This window comes from Hypomesus transpacificus, chromosome 14 (assembly GCF_021917145.1).
Source record: "Hypomesus transpacificus isolate Combined female chromosome 14, fHypTra1, whole genome shotgun sequence".
NCBI classification, from domain to species: domain Eukaryota; kingdom Metazoa; phylum Chordata; class Actinopteri; order Osmeriformes; family Osmeridae; genus Hypomesus; species Hypomesus transpacificus.
In genome coordinates, this window is record NC_061073.1 from 16,182,472 (window position 1) to 16,198,030 (window position 15,559).

General features: G+C 46.1%; 2 protein-coding genes across 3 annotated transcripts; both read right to left on the bottom strand.

The window, feature by feature from the left end:
- Positions 1 to 285: 285 nt before the first annotated feature.
- LOC124476998 (unconventional myosin-Va-like) lies at positions 286 to 12,960 on the bottom strand. 2 transcript variants are annotated; one of them, XM_047034497.1, is made up of 40 exons: positions 12,794 to 12,960; positions 12,370 to 12,480; positions 11,754 to 11,925; positions 11,313 to 11,457; positions 11,020 to 11,173; positions 10,797 to 10,940; positions 10,423 to 10,504; positions 9,977 to 10,084; positions 9,743 to 9,849; positions 9,272 to 9,537; positions 9,103 to 9,184; positions 8,879 to 9,019; positions 8,644 to 8,769; positions 8,279 to 8,362; positions 7,873 to 7,989; positions 7,694 to 7,791; positions 7,451 to 7,537; positions 7,193 to 7,301; positions 6,897 to 7,108; positions 6,255 to 6,411; positions 5,798 to 6,037; positions 5,347 to 5,595; positions 5,097 to 5,190; positions 4,865 to 5,007; positions 4,585 to 4,692; positions 4,358 to 4,492; positions 4,187 to 4,243; positions 3,871 to 4,098; positions 3,644 to 3,726; positions 3,484 to 3,561; positions 3,068 to 3,266; positions 2,861 to 2,954; positions 2,613 to 2,747; positions 2,189 to 2,343; positions 2,010 to 2,099; positions 1,764 to 1,914; positions 1,328 to 1,610; positions 856 to 1,030; positions 630 to 710; positions 286 to 523 (listed from the first exon to the last, which is right to left on the bottom strand). In XM_047034497.1, the coding sequence occupies exons 1-40, from the start codon at positions 12,818 to 12,820 to the stop codon at positions 371 to 373; spliced, it is 5,460 nt and encodes a 1,819-aa protein (XP_046890453.1). In that variant the 5' UTR covers positions 12,821 to 12,960; the 3' UTR covers positions 286 to 370. The 2 variants fall into 2 exon arrangements, with proteins under 2 accessions (XP_046890453.1, XP_046890452.1); XM_047034496.1 differs by having other exon boundaries at positions 4,585 to 4,695.
- A 318-nt stretch (positions 12,961 to 13,278) lies between these two features.
- arpp19b (cAMP-regulated phosphoprotein 19b) lies at positions 13,279 to 14,960 on the bottom strand. The gene is made up of 3 exons (XM_047034544.1): positions 14,773 to 14,960; positions 14,210 to 14,332; positions 13,279 to 14,123 (listed from the first exon to the last, which is right to left on the bottom strand). Exons 1-3 carry the CDS (start codon positions 14,815 to 14,817, stop codon positions 13,950 to 13,952), a joined length of 342 nt encoding a protein of 113 aa, XP_046890500.1. The 5' UTR covers positions 14,818 to 14,960; the 3' UTR covers positions 13,279 to 13,949.
- Positions 14,961 to 15,559: the final 599 nt, after the last annotated feature.

The window sequence follows — 15,559 nt, forward strand, 5'->3', positions numbered from 1 at the left end:
AAACATTCTTGAGATTAGCTCTTCACCTATAGTATAATAAATACTGTTCTCAGGGTGGAAGTCAATTGAATCAAAATCCTTTCAATTTAAAAAGATACTGTAACATTTTATATAATCCCCAGTGCCTATACATGGCAACAAGCATCAATTGTGCCAATAAAATACATACATGTAGAAAATATAACATTTACTATAATATGTTTGGTGAAGTATAAGCAATATCCTTTCTTCCATGTATCCGGGACAACTGTTTATCTATTAAAGCTGATATACTTTAAATCCCTGTATGGTTTACAGTATATGGGCGGGAAATGACTTGTCTTTGGTATGAATGGTGGTTCCCTGCATGGAGTCACAGCTGTCAGGGGTCTTAGATCCGGGTGAGGAAGTCCAGGTTGAGACTGCTAGGGATCTGAATGGTCTCCAGGGCAACGGTAGAGGGTGCAAATGTAAAAGTGATGGAGAAGATCTTCCTGGAGTCCAGGAGCAACATTGGAGAATCGACTCGGTCTTTCAAAAGGGTCTGAGAAATGGCAAACCAAAATATAAATCATATATTTATCAACAACGACAAAAGAAGAGGTGGATATGTACTACCTTCACAAAAGCAAAACACAACTTTGACAAACCTGTATAGTTTGGATAAATTTGACCGAAACTCGTTCCTCAAATTCCATTACTGGGGTGTAAAGGTTCAGCACTTTCACAATCTGATGAGAACAAACATATTTAGAGAGCTTTAAACTACTCTGTTTTACTCAAATATTACAAATGTAAATATGGGTAATAACTGGGTAAACACATAAGAAAAGCCTCAGATTATGCCTGTAAGCCTTCACTGGCCTCACTCTGTACCTGTGCAGTGGTGAGGGAGCTACACATGGTGCTGATGGCCTTGGCATCTTCCTCCGTTTTCTTCTTCACCTGCAGCAGCTGTGCGGCCTGGATGAGGGGCTCCAGGGTCTCCTTGGCACCACTGCTGATCAGATCCCTCTCCACTAGCCACTCCTCCAACTGCCACACGTTATACCTGAGGAGAACCAGAGGCCAGGGTCAAACTCAAGACATTTACATTTAGTCATTTAGCAGACGCTCTTATCCAGAGCGACTTACAGTAAGCACAGGGACATTCCCCCGAAACAAGTAAGGTGAAGTGCCTTGCCCAAGGATACAACGTAATTCGGCACAGCCGGGATTTGAACCGGCAACTTTCTGATTAATAGCCCGATTCCCTAGCCGCTCAGCCATCCGACCCCCTTTAGACGCGATGCACCCTCCAAACCACAGAGGGGCGCTAGCACAGCCGAACCCTAACCCCCTGTGTTACCTGATCTGCAGGCCTTTGCTCCAGGAGCACATGTCTTTCCGCAGCAGCAGGTTGTTGAGGGTGACGGAGCAGATGATGTAGAACTGCTGCTTGACCACCTGCTTGATGAGCTCGGGGTCCATGCCGTGCTGGGTCATGGAGGCGTGGAAGAGGCTGAGCTGCTGCATGATGGAGTCCACGGTGTGGGCTTCCTCCTCGGGGAAGCTTGAGGTCCTCTTCCTGAGACCTGTGGGCTTGGCTCCAAGCACTCCCTGGATGGTCTCATGTTCCAGCATACCTGAGACTGCATGAAAAAAAAATAAAGAAATTGAAATGTTTGGGGGGTTAAAATCAAATTCATTACAGAACTTTATAGGCATTTTACTTTTAATTTTGTTATTTAATTTTTATTTATTTATCATTTGTTTTTTGTTGTTGAAGGTAAGAGGTCTTTTACCTATCATGGGTTGAAGGATCTCCTCCATACACTTAACAAGCTGCTGGTAGATCTGGATGGCTAGGTCACACAGAACCTGATGGTATTCTGACAAGTCGAAGTTGGAAAGACAGTGCTCATTCTGTCTGGGAGTGTTGAACTTGATGAACGCCTGCACAAAGGTCAAGCAGAAACCCAACAGGTATTAATGGATGGTGCATGGTGTAGTTAGCCCAGTGCTAGCATCACTACTGTCCTCCAACTTACCTCCTCTCCACTGTATTGCTTCAGACAGTACAGGAACCGGCATGTGTTGGCCAACCAGAAAGACACTGTGTCAAAGTCGTCTCCTCTCCTCTGTGGGACAAAATGGACCCTCTCATGAACACTTCAGACCCAGCGCTCTCACCTTGCTCCTCGCTCTGCGGGGGGTAGCGTCCTCCTACCTTGATCACGCTCTTCACGCTGTTGATGGTCGTGTTTAGCAGGGTGCTGACTCTCTGGTCGTCATTGGCGTAGTCGGCGTGACGCAGGCACATGAAGAGGATGAAGGCAGGAAGTCCGGGTACCAAGTTGACAGCCACGCCGCGCGGCTTCAGGTCTGAGGGACGCACGAAAACAACTTGAATACATTTGATTCTCTCAGCTGATGTTTTTATCCAAAGCGAGGTACAAATAGTGCATCTAGAAAGTACAGTGGAAGATCCAAGGGTCTGAAAAACATTGTTCCAACACTATTCTGGTGTTTAAAATCTAGGAACGATCAGTTTTTTTTACAAGCCACGTCACTCACATCGGGACATTAGAAAACATTGGGGCAATTTCCAAACTTGGACCACTGGTTAATGTGTTTTAGACATGTAAACATACCGACGACTAGGTTTTTCAGCAGCCGGCTCTCATCCCCTCTCTTGTACTCCAGCATGCCCTGGAAGTCCTTCTCCTTGCGGCTGATACTGGCCCGGTGGGCCAACAGAGACGGAACGCTCTCCTGCTGCACTCCAGCTACACACGGCAACCACAGGAAAAACCAGAGCATGACCGGGTCTTGTTCCAAAACTATTTCAAGCATACCAGTTATTTGTCTTTAGTTTTTACGTGACCCTATGAAAGTATACCTTCAAACTCCTCCAGCTTTTTCACATAGAGTTTAAGCTGTTTCTTGAGTTTGCGTATGACCTTATCCTGCTTCCCTTGCTGCTCCATTAGATCCTACACGATGACAAAACACATGTGAAGGTCAAACATGCTGCATCGATGCCCTCCACAGCAACAATGAAATACCGTCCGCCCAGCACAGAGTTGTGGGGGACGGCCGTGCCCACCAGGTTCTCGTTGGTGAGGCGCGTCATCTCGTGCTGGAGGCTGGCGTCGACGCGAGCGCCCTGGGGCAGGTGGAGGCTCTGGGCTACGAGCTGCTGCTGCTGCCGGTTGTCTTCCCTCGCCCTGCGCACCTCCTCACGCATGTCCTCACACTCCTCCTCGTGAGTCCTGTCCTGCAGCCGCAACTGGGCCTCCAGCACCCTGCAGGAGGAGGGGAGGGGCAGGACGACAGGAGACCACGAGGGTAAGAGACCAAATAAATCTCTCCATTTAAAAAAAATAATTATTTCACCACCTGGTGAAATGGTGTCAATCAGATTGGTGGTAATAGGAGTGTCCAACAAAGAAAGTCTGTGTCAGTTTTCTTCTCCAATTCATGTTAAGACATAGTATGTTTTCCGGTTGCAGTCTTTCATACCGGTTTGTCTCCTTTAACCCCTCGTAAGCCAGCCACAGCTCTCCATCCTCGTTCAGAGTGTGGACGTCAGGAGCGGAACTGAGAAACATGAACGAAGAAACGTCAACCAAAACATCCAGGAAGAGGAGAGGGTGGAGGAGGAGGCCACAATCAGAAGTACCTGTCAGCCTTTCGTGGATGTATGGACGGCAGTGGGATCTCACTAATATCCTTTAGATTCAGCCCTTCTCCCAACATTGAGACCTACATAGAATCAAAATAACCCCTTAAACCATATATACACACACACACAGAGACACACATTTGTTTCTGTCTCCAAAAATCCAACCATATCATGTGAATTACAGGACCTTTCTTTGAACGAAGGCTTAGAGGTCAAACAGCTACCTTGTGTTTGAGGGCTTCCTGGCGCACCAGGTGGGAGCGGAGCAGCAACACCTCCTCCTTGCGCATGTCCAGCTCCTCGTTGGACGTGTTGAGCTGCTCCAGCAACACGGTGTAGGGCAGGGAGCCAGGACTAGGGGGCGCTGGAGAGCCACAGTCCTCGGTCAGGGACTGACGCAGCTCGCCCAAGTCTTGCTTCAACTTCTTATTCTCAGACTCCAACTCCTGCCGCTGAAAAACAAAAGAGTCACAAGAATGGCCTCCCATACCTATCTACAGAGCCCGTCTCTTCCGGAACAATCTCCGAGTCCATCCTTACCTTGAGAGCCTCCATGTCCAGCTCGGCTCTGCCAGCTGTCCTCTGCTCCTCGGCCTCCTGTAGCAAGAAGCAGAGACGCCATCAACAAAACAAGACCAACTGCACAGTGATTTAGACGTGTGTGATAAACGTCTTTTGACTCCTTCTAGGTGGTCGTCTGGCGTCCGGCACCTTGGCCTTGTTAATCTGGGCGTCCTCTCTCCGGTCCAGCTGGCGTCGCAGACCCTGGTTGTCCTGCTCCAGCTCCTTGACTCTCCACTGCAGCTTCAGCAGGACCGGCATGTCCACAGCAGTCTCTGTGACATCCTGGGGAACGGCAAATAAAACCCTGTTCAGGTACTTGTGTTCTTTACTTGAGTTAACGCAGCAGAATCTTGCTCGTGTTGGACACCTTTTACCTCGCTTCGTACAGAGCTATCCTCTGGGAATCCAGAACTTTGGGTGCCCTCTGATCCGTTGCTGCTGTAGTTGGAGTCCGTTCTCCTGTGCCCGGGCGTGCGTGTGCCCTGCTGAGAGAAACACGTTACTCATGGACAGCCAAACTAAGCAGTACTGCTTCTGTGTGTGTGTGTGTGTGTGTGTGAGAGAGAGAGAGAGTGTGTGTGAGAGTGTGTGTGTGAGAGAGTGTGTGTGTCTGTGTGTGTGAGGGGGACCCAACCCATCATGAATGTTCCTCACCACACTCAGTCTCATCTCATCCTTCAGGTCGCCGTAGCGTTCCTCCAGGTGCAGGTGTTCACTCAGCAGACTCTGGTAGCGGGAGCGCTCCTCTCTCAGGTCTCTCTCCAGCTGCTGGCTGTTCGCCACCTCTGCCTTGATCTCTGACCAGGCCAATGGGTGGACACGTCACAAACACTCACCTGGGCACTCAACACGACTGCATTAGTGATAAGATGTCATCATTGCAGACCTGAAATCTGCAGGTCCTGTTCCTCGATCAGCTGATTCAGGTTGTTTCTCTCGCTGTTCATCAAACTGTTTTTGGCGTTCAACTCTGCCAGAGACTGGGGATCAAGGCAAACTAAAGTGCCAAGCTGCTACAATTTTGTACAGCACAAATTCAGATGATCCAAATACAAATATTTGACATGTGAGCACACTGGTTGTTCCAGTGATTGTGGGGTTGAATCCTAAACCAGGCTAACACGTGATCGGCCTACCTGCTCCATGCTCTGCTTGTAGGTCTTGGCCTGCTCCTCTACAGCCTCCTTCTCCCCGCGGGTGGTCTCCAGCTCCTGACGGAGGAAGGACAGCTGCTCCAGGAGGGAGGGGACCCTCTCCGCCTTGCTCCGGGCCTCCTCCTCCGCCGCGCGCAGTCGCTCCACCTCCCTCCCCAGCCTCTCGCTCTCGCCAGCCTGGGACCTCTCCTGGCCAGCCAGCCTCTCACTGAGCTGTATGTTCTCCTTGTGCTGTAGGGGGGGAGACACACACAGACTAACCATGTGACATGGCACAACTCCCTCTACCTCTCAGAACGTTGTTGTTTTTCCCCCAGCTTGGGTACATCATAAACCAAACAGCTAAAATACTCGATCCCGATTGGACAGATAAGACCGACCATGGACACAGATGCAGTCGGCGGGTGGCCATGTTTGCTTTGACGGAGCTCACCTGCTCGTCCACCCTGCGCTGCAGCTGCATGATCTTGTTCTCCATGCCCACGTTGAGCTTCTTGAAGTGCTCCACCGAGCGGGCCTCCACCTTCAGCTTCTTCAGCTGCCGCTTGGCGATGAGGCGACGGACGCAGCTCTGCAGCAGGACCACGGCCGCCAGGGCGCGCCTGTACCTGCGCCGGGCCAGCCAGCCTCGCACCCGCCTCTGGACCACCACAGCCTTGTGCTCATACAGCAGCTGAGGGCGGCACAGAGGGAATGAGCGCACACACACACACACACAGACATAGACACACACACACAGATGTGAAGTGAATTGAGGGTAAGCAATGACACAGGGAAGAGGGGTGCTTGGTACATTGGTACATGGTACAGTACAAGACAGTACTGTACGTCGACGCTTTCCTATTAGACTACTTTATCACTCCTTTTAAATGTGTTCAGGTGTTATTGACCTTGTGATAGTGCTGTCTGGCCATGTGGGCCCGTAGGCAGCACTGCACCGTAATGGCCGCCTGGCGCAGCTTCTGGTAACGCCTCCTGGTCGCCCACATCCGCACGTTTCTCTGAACGACGACTGCAGCCTTAGTCCGCCGCATAAACCTGACAAGACTGAGGGACACAGGTGAGATGGACTAAATATTTGTTTTCGTGTGTGTGTGTGTGTGTGGGGGGGGAGTATGGACAATGTGAGGGGAAGAATGAGGGAATGCGGATTGGCAACACTGCCACCTGCTGGCCGTTCCATCTTTCCCTGATAGATACCAGGGAAAGAGATGTGGTAAGATGTGCAAGAAAGGGCCTCAGTTAGATTCAAACCCAGGCCCCTGCCTTAATGGTTCCCACTCTTACCCTGTGAGCTACCGGGCCTCACAGTAAAGACTCTTAATGGTTTTACACAATCTCCCCCTCCCCCTCCCCCTCCCCCTCCCCCTCCCCCTCCCCCTCCCCCTCCCCCTCCCCCTCCCCCTCCCCCTCCCCCTCCCCCTCTCCCTCTCCCTCTCCCTCTCCCTCTCCCTCTCTCTCTCTCTCTCTCTCTCTCTCTCTCTCTCTCTCTCTCTCTCTCTCTCTCTCTCCACTGTGATGTCTGAACTCACCCCCGGGCCTGATGGCCGCGTACATATCTCTGTAGGGTGACGGCAGCCGCCCTCATCCTCAGGTACTTCTTGCGGGCCACCCAGCAGCGGATGGTCTTCTGGATCCGGACACAGGCTCTCCTCAGTTTGTCTGAGCGTAACTTCTCCAGGTAGGCCACCTGGCCGGCCCGGAAGAAGATTTTGTTTTTGCCAAACTGGTACTTGTCCTGATCCTTGAGACAAAGTAAAAAGTTGTTCAAGCCTTTTTTTTTTTTTTTTACAATAGTTGTGCTTCAAGAAACCGTATTTACATGTACCTTAACTAATTTCTCCAGGACATTCTTGCAGGTCTGCTTCCTGTCCGATAGCACATCTTTTTGTGTCATCAGAACCCGGTAGCGGCTGAAAAACTCTTGATAGGTCCACCTGCAATCAAGTCAAATGTCTGTCATTCAGCCTATGACATGGAGCTTTTTCAGGTACATACGGGGATGTTTGTGTCCATGTGCTGTATGTGGAGTGTTTGCATGCATACGGTCATGCAGGGAACCACAGGCAGCATGCACAGGATGTACCTAGACGGGAAGCCCGCGGCCGAGATGCGAATAGTTTCCAGAACGCCACAGGCCCTTAGCTGCTGAACAGCCCTCACCGGGTCCACCCTAACACAAAGAAACCACACATCACCGTTTCTCAATAGGCTCTTTCAAATCCCATGAGATAGAAAAACAAGTATGGAGAAGGAAAAATGTGTTCTTCTAATCCAGTGTGTTTTAGAAAAATTTCATCCGTGGAGATAGGAGAGGAATCTTTCTCACGTGAAAGGAGCTTTGAGGTCGTTGGGCTTAATGCATCGGACATAGTGAGGAGTGGTGGTGTTCAGGGTCTCCATCAGTAAGTGTAGAGAATTGCGAAACTGTAAAGAAAATGCATGTTCAAGGAAGAGCTCTGGCTGCACGAAGCTACACTGACGTATCAATCTGTCCCACTCCCTCACTTGCAGGCCGACAGTCTTCTTGTGGTCCGTCTTGGCCCGACCGGGCCGTGTCATCGCTGTGCTTGAGGCACTTGTGGGCCTCTCCTCGTCCCTGAACAGCTCCAGCAGCAGCTCAAACTGCAGTGAAATACATCAATTATTCATAACATAATATAAGGCCTTTCCATAAGGGACTTAGAGCGGCCAGCAGGTGGCAGTGTTGCCAGTCCGCCCTCCCTCATTCTTCCCTCAAATTGTCCAGACTTGTTTCCACAGCTCTAACTTCTAGGGTGTGGGTCTCTGTGCTACACGAGACAAGCTGACTAGTCAACCATTGAAATCTTTTATACAGACTTTTACTGAGGGTGGAACCAGAGAGAGAGAGAGAGAGAGTGAGAGAGAGTGAAAAGAAATACCAAAACACAACCTTGCTTAGTTTCAGCACATTTATCTGTTCTTCATTGACTGTGTCCTTGTTCTTCTCCAGGAATCCTTCGCACTGATACTCCACCTTAAAGCCAGGAGAGATCAGCCGACGGTGAGGAAAATGTTCACTTTGCTCAGATAAAACCGGAATAGATTAAGCTCACTCTGCAACCTAATTGACCGGTGCTGTTCTGCGAGGAAACCTATTAACTCTGCTCATAATGCACTGGATCACATGTATACCACCGACAGTGAGCAGGAAATGACTTGTCACAGAAATCATTTCCACATCCAATTCACTTACACAACCACATGGTACAAACTTAGCACACGTACCAGGAGTTCAATCATTATGTTTGTGTTCACCTTGTCTGCAAAGTGTAGGATGATGAAGGCCTTGTTAGACATACGAGGCTTCTCAAAGTGAGCTTTCTGCTTCAGGAGGGTGTTGTAAAGTTTCTGGGCCCATGAGTCATTGGAACCTTTGGGCATCTATGGAAGGAAGGAAGGGGTTGACTCCAACATTACTGGGCTTCCTCAAAACACACTCCTGTGGAGAGCTGAACAGGCAGTCGGTGTGGGCGGGAATGTATGCTGTTACTTTGCACTCCTCATCCAGAAGATCCAGGACCCCCATCTTGGCTTCAATCAGGTCGATGCAAGGCTGGTTATCAGAGAAGTCAATCAGCGTCCAGGGGATCTGCTCCTTCAAGTATTCCTCCTGCTCCAGCTTGAAGACGTGCTAGGGGGAACATCAGGTGACAGTCAGCCACATGCTATAATCCAAAGATCCATTACTGATGTTCACACAAGATAGAGACCAACCATGTTAAACTGTTGCTGAAGCTTCTCATTGGCGTAATTTATGCAAAACTGCTCAAAGCTGTTGATATCAAATGTTTCAAACCTGAAGAGAAAAAGACAGTAGAACTAAAGTAAGTCTGAAGAAAAATATGAAGAGAAAAAAAATGAACAAGAATCAACGAAAACACACCCATAAATGTCTAACACCCCTATGAAGGAGTGCTGCTTGCTGGCAGACTGCAAGGCTGCGTTGATATGATTGACGATCCAGGAGAAGAGTTTTGCGTAGATGTGTTTAGCGAGGGCATCTCTGGCGTTGATGGCGTTCACCTTGGAGAAAGGCTTAACGTACACCTCAGTTGCAGTCTTCAGCTTGCTGTGACACAACCAGTGGGCCATGTCCTGATAGGACACCCCCAGCAGCTCACAGAACACAGTCAGGTGACTGTCGTCGGGCTGAAATTACATCAATTTGAATACATAGTTGGTTAGAGCTTTAAGATATCCTCAATAAATGATTACCAGGATAAAAGGTTGAAAAAAGTGTTCCTTACATAAACAAGTCAAAGCAATATAGTGATCTTCCTGTCAACATCTACAGAAACACGTGGAACCCATGTGGAACCGACGTGGAACCCACTTGGAACCCACGTGGACTTACCACGATGGTGCTTCTGTCTCCACTACTATCCTTCACCTCCACATTCCCCAGATGAAGAACCGCAGCAAGGATCTGAAAAACTGCGATTTGATACGCTTCACTGATTCCTAAAAGTAAAACGTTTTTAAGAATAAGCGTAGGCTCTGTGACTACAAACCTGAACTTTGGGTTCTTAAAAAAAAGTAGAACTTTTGTACAATTTGACTACCCCCCTCATCAGGGGTGAAAACTTGCCCAACAATGAGAGAGCCTTCCTGGTGCTGTGCATCTCCTTGGCGTCATCAACTCCTTCTATCACTGGGCTGCGACCATGGCTAGTACAGTGGAAGTCATCTGCACTACCTTCATTTCATCACACAAAACATATTTCTATAAAAGTCAATGTACAGATACAGATACAGTGGCCATAGCTCCATGTGTTTCTTGTCAAACACGTAAATAAAAGAAAAAAATAGATTTCATAGATGATTTCATACACAGAAAGCAACCAGAAAAAGTGTAAACTACAGTGAATGTGACCAAATCAGAAACCCATGGGGTAATTTGTAAATCCTTTGTTTAACATGGCAGAGGCAGAGTCATTTTGGGCATGGCACTTTAAACTCAGGACACGGTGGTTTTCCCACAGTATGATAACAAAAGCTTTTAAATTGGCCACATCGTTTAGACAAATGCCATACCCAACTTCAAAGCTTTGAATTCTTGAAGATGGGAGGAAGCACACAGCTGGTAGAAAATGTGGTAATTCCTCTCTCCACGCGCCTAAGAAAAAAAACACTGACATTTTAAATCTATGAAATTGCTAATAAGAGGTTCTAAAAATAGAAATGACATGATTGCTTTGTGTCTTTTTCTGATTATAAAATAGTTAGACGCAGACCAGGATAATCAAATTGAGGATTATAAGGACTATATATATATATATACATATATATTGTACAAAGCAAGATATCTAAGGATATCACATCCAGCTGTTCAGCTGTGGCAAGTTAGGGCCGAGAGTGGACATCAGACAGATGCTCACACTATGCTAATAATCAAAAGGCCCACTCACTTGGAAAACAACTCTAGATTTCTCGAGGAGGTACGTTCTCATGTTAGCCCCAATAATGTGATGCTTCTTATCAAAGCCAATCTCAATGTACTTCCCAAAGCGACTGCTGTTGTCATTTCTGGTCGTCTTGGCGTTTCCTATCGCCTAGAGAAGAAGCAGAAAGGATGCTGGGTGTCTTGCAGTCATGTTACAGACGCATGAACCTAGATGGATGGTTTCTAACCTCCATGATGGGGTTGGAGGCCAAGACCCTGTCCTCGATGTTGGCATCGCTGGAGCTGCTAACTGTGGCAAAGTAACGCATGGCATACTTGGCAGAGACCGTTTTCCCAGCACCCGACTCTCCACTCACGATGATGGACTGATTCCTCTCATTTCTGTAGGAATGAGCAGTCGTTCGTTGTTTGATGTGAAATTTCATTAGGACCTTGGAATTATGAATCTAATGAAGACACATTTTTTTCTGAAAATAAAAAAACGTTTCCATCTAGAAACAGAATGCTACTTGTGACAAACCTGGCCATCTGTTTGTACGCTTCTTCAGCAACAGCAAATATATGAGGGTCCATGTCCCCCATGTTTTGTCCACTGTAGGCATTGATGATGTCAGAGTCATAAATAGGTAGACTCTCATAGGGATTGATGGCAACCAAGACAATGCCTGAACACATCAACAAATATGTATGAATACAGTGAATCCATATGATGGATACATATGATGGATACACCTGACGGTGATTCTATTTCAAACAATTGACAGGGTTTCAATTTCTATACTACAATAGTTCCTCAGTACAACAGTTCTGTAACCCCTCAGTACAGTCCTATCAATCGGCATTGCTGTAAGTTGCAAGTTATAAGTAAGCATGAACAAGAGATTATGTCAGACAGTACAGTGAACGACTCCAAAGTCTACACTGACGCAGATAGTGAATCAACAGAGGAATGGTTCTTTACCACAGTACGTGTAGATCAACTTGGAGTCGATAAAGCGCACTTTGAGGTTGTGGAGGACAGCTGGCTCGTTGAGGTAGCTGAGAGCTGTGAGGTCATTCTCCCCTACCAAGATGTCAGGATTCCTTAAGTAGGGTAAACTTTGGGTCTGGGGGTCAATTTTGTGTTCCACATTCTGGAAAGAGACAATGGAGTTTCAATGAAGTTGACAAAACGTGTAGATGTTTTAGTAGAGTCATTTGTGTAGATATTACAAATTAATTCTGCCCCCAGTCAGTATTCACTTTCACCTGCCACAGCCACAGCCAAATAAGTTGCACTTATTTTCATAGTTATCTGGAGTTGGTCTAGCCTACATGACCAAACATGAAAGTACTTTGGCAGAGTGCAACAGCTTAAGGCACTGGAGAAATGATGATGCATAGAACACATTAATAAAATTTGGTCTCTACTGAAGAGCCGTCTCTTCTATGGCCACGATTTGTCCAAGGAGCCCAGTTCTTCAAATTCAACCATAGGTCATTTTTTCCTACCTTTCACCAACAGAAAGGAAACTATGAACGTTGGTCAAATACACTAGACCCCGCCCCACCAGGAAACTGCCCTGATCCCTTCTTACCGTGCCATCCTCCAGCTGGAGATGGATAACTTTGTCCCCCGGGGTGTAGTCTCTCGTGAGCTCTGCTGACTTCCACACCTCTGCTGCATCTGGAAGCCATACTCGGACATTCTGAGAGACAGAGACACAGGTCATGACACAGCTGCCGATTAGCAGCGAGTACCTTTAAGTGTCAGTAGGCGCATACTAAATGTGTTGTTTAGGGTACCTATTTAATTACAATCATTTATAATTAAAAACAAAACAATACTACGTCCGTGTTCAAATGTAGCTATAAGTTGCTTTAGAACCATGTCGCTTTTCTCTCCCACTGCGTTATTTAGAAAAAAGTAATTCGCTCAATTCTACCTGAAATATAAAACTAACAGACAGACCATTCCGGTGAATCAATGAGAAACTGTCAACTAATCTAGTATTAACCTACCTTCGAATACAGCTCAGAGGCTGCCATTGCGCTAACTCTGCTTTAATCCGTCTTCAGTTCAACTCTTCTGCAATTGAGACACAGTGTGTGGGCATAATTCATTTTTCGTAGCAAATGTGGACAGAAGAGTTGCAGCTCTCCTGTTTCGAGTTTTGCCAACACAGAACTTTGTGCATTATGGGTAGCCACAGCCGGCCAGCGTGCCGTGGCACGTTTGCCTCAAGCGAGGAACGCGTGCCTCGTAGTGGCCTGGAAAGGGTATTACATCACATTGGACTGTTAAAAAAATAATGTTAATATGCAATATGATTGCAACATTTGAGAAATTGAAGGTCTCTGTCAACGATTATACTTATTCAATATTACATTTGAGTCAAACAAACCTCCCGTGTATTTGCTGATGGCTTGTGTAGTTATGTGTGCATTTGACTCAGTATTTAAAACGTTTTGTTTAACATGTTTTCAACTAAAAGTCAGAGACCCAATATTGTGCAAAACTATTTTATTTACAAAACAAATGGCACAAGGTGACTGTACAATAAATGCACATGCACACTCCAGATAATTCATTTTCGTGAGTTGCTTGACTACAAAACCGCTTCATTCACAGAGATTCTCACTGGAGTGAGCAAATATTGCCCGAGAAAAACAGTGGTTCATTACTGTTAAGGCCATTTTAGAAGTCAAGATGAGATGCATGTTCACAGCAGCCTTTGAAAATCAATGTCACAAATATTAATTGTAACAAGACCACCTAAGAAGGGCTATGTCCAAACCATTTTCAATGCAATCAACAAAGAATATAGCGTTCATGGAGGGGGTAGATATAATCCAAAACAACAACATTATTTCACAATTCTAATAGGAGGTGCAATGCAAAATGTAAAAACAGTAGTAGAACGGGGCTTCTCTCCAACAGATTGGGATGACTTTCAACCAGTCACTATATTAGATTTCAGAAAAAGTCCTACACATCGTGTCAATAATTTCTAGTTCTATGAGAGAGTTATGTGGCATACATATCCTGGTTGATTAAACAGTAATTTCTCATTTCTTATCAAGGAGATACAAGACGACAAAAGGATGGGTTGGCCAATATGTAGACGTGAAGGGCCGGAATGGTAACAAAACAGTTGACGTCACAAAACCTTTCAATTCAACCGGCCAGCTTGCTTGCCACAATCGACGGCTTTCTCTGGGGCAGATCTTGAGGCGTTGGGATGTGGTCCCCCGTAATTTCAGCCTTTTCCGTTGTGGCCGTTGGCACTTGTTTGCTCTTACCCTTGGCTTTCGCCATATTGTAGTCCCCGGAATCAAAGTACTTTTGATGCTGCGTGTATAAAATTGACAGTTATGAAAATTGTAATTACTTGTCTTGAATTGAAGACTACATCCAAAAAGTTATACCACACATACCCCTTTCTGGAGTCGTTTCCTGAGAAGGTCAGATCCTCCGGGTTTGGCACCAAGATGAGGATACCGTGCCTTCAGTTTCGCCTCTTCGGCCTTCTCCGGACTTACAACTTTATCATCCATTTCCTACAGCAAAGCAATGTAAAATAATTGTATTGTTGAGTTGTTCACAAACGGCATATTTTGGCCTAGGCAGTTGCTAGCTACAACGATCAAGCTACCGCCAAGTTGCACCGACAAACAACCACCACCAGGAGGAAGGTAGCTAGCTGACTAGAGAGAGTCGCTAGATGCTACGTCGTGCAGTAAACTGGTTGTTGAAAGGAAATGTGTTCCCTTGGTTAATCGTTATGATATGAAAACCATGAATGCTACCGTTTGTCTTATAATCCATAACGCTGAAGCAGGTACATGTCCAGTGATTAGTCATCATGACCCCAGAGTTTGTTAGTGCTAGCTACTTAACGTTAGCCAGCTACTGTTAAATGGTGGTTAGCTGGCAAGCTAACTGTTAGCTTGCGGCATGCATCTCGACAACATAAAATACAATGCAGTAAATTATTCACCTGCTGTTCCTCAGCTGTCCGTGTTATATCACTTCCCTCAGACATAGCTATCAAAGTATAACTCCCCGATACTGAAGCTGTTTGCAAAATGTACCTAGCTAGCAAGTTGATACCCTACCAACTCAAATGAAACGATGCTCCAGCTACCAACTTTACCCCAGCACCTGCGCAGTTCAGCGTTTGTGGCTGGAAAATAGTTCTACGTCACTATTTCCACACTTCCCTAGGATTTTATATAGAAATAAATAGAATGGGAAAATATTCGTTTATCACGTTCTCATGTATTTGTGTACTAGTATTATGTAGAATTAAAAAATAAAGCAAAATAGAAAAGAAAAAAGAATTCCTTTAAGCTGTCATGTCTTAAGCAATGATATACAAATCCATACTGACCAAAAATTTGACATGAACCATTGAGTGATATGATTATGTATGTAGTTCACACGACAAAGTATTTTTTGTATATACAATTCAGACCCCCATTCAGATCTCCAAGTCTAAACCATGAGGCAACACACAATATCTCAGCCATTTAATAAGCCACAAAATAACATTATACCTATTAACGATAGGCTTAATCAATATATCTTTCCAATAATACGGCAACAAAAAGACAACATTAAATTATAAAAGCAAACCATACTGGTAAAACCAAGTTGGATACAAACCTCTAGAAGGATACAATATGTTGAAAATAAAACTGAAATATTAAAAGTAGCCTACATACGATATGTACGATAAAGATACGATGTGAAAATAGGCCTACACATTTTTTAAGGAACGTTTC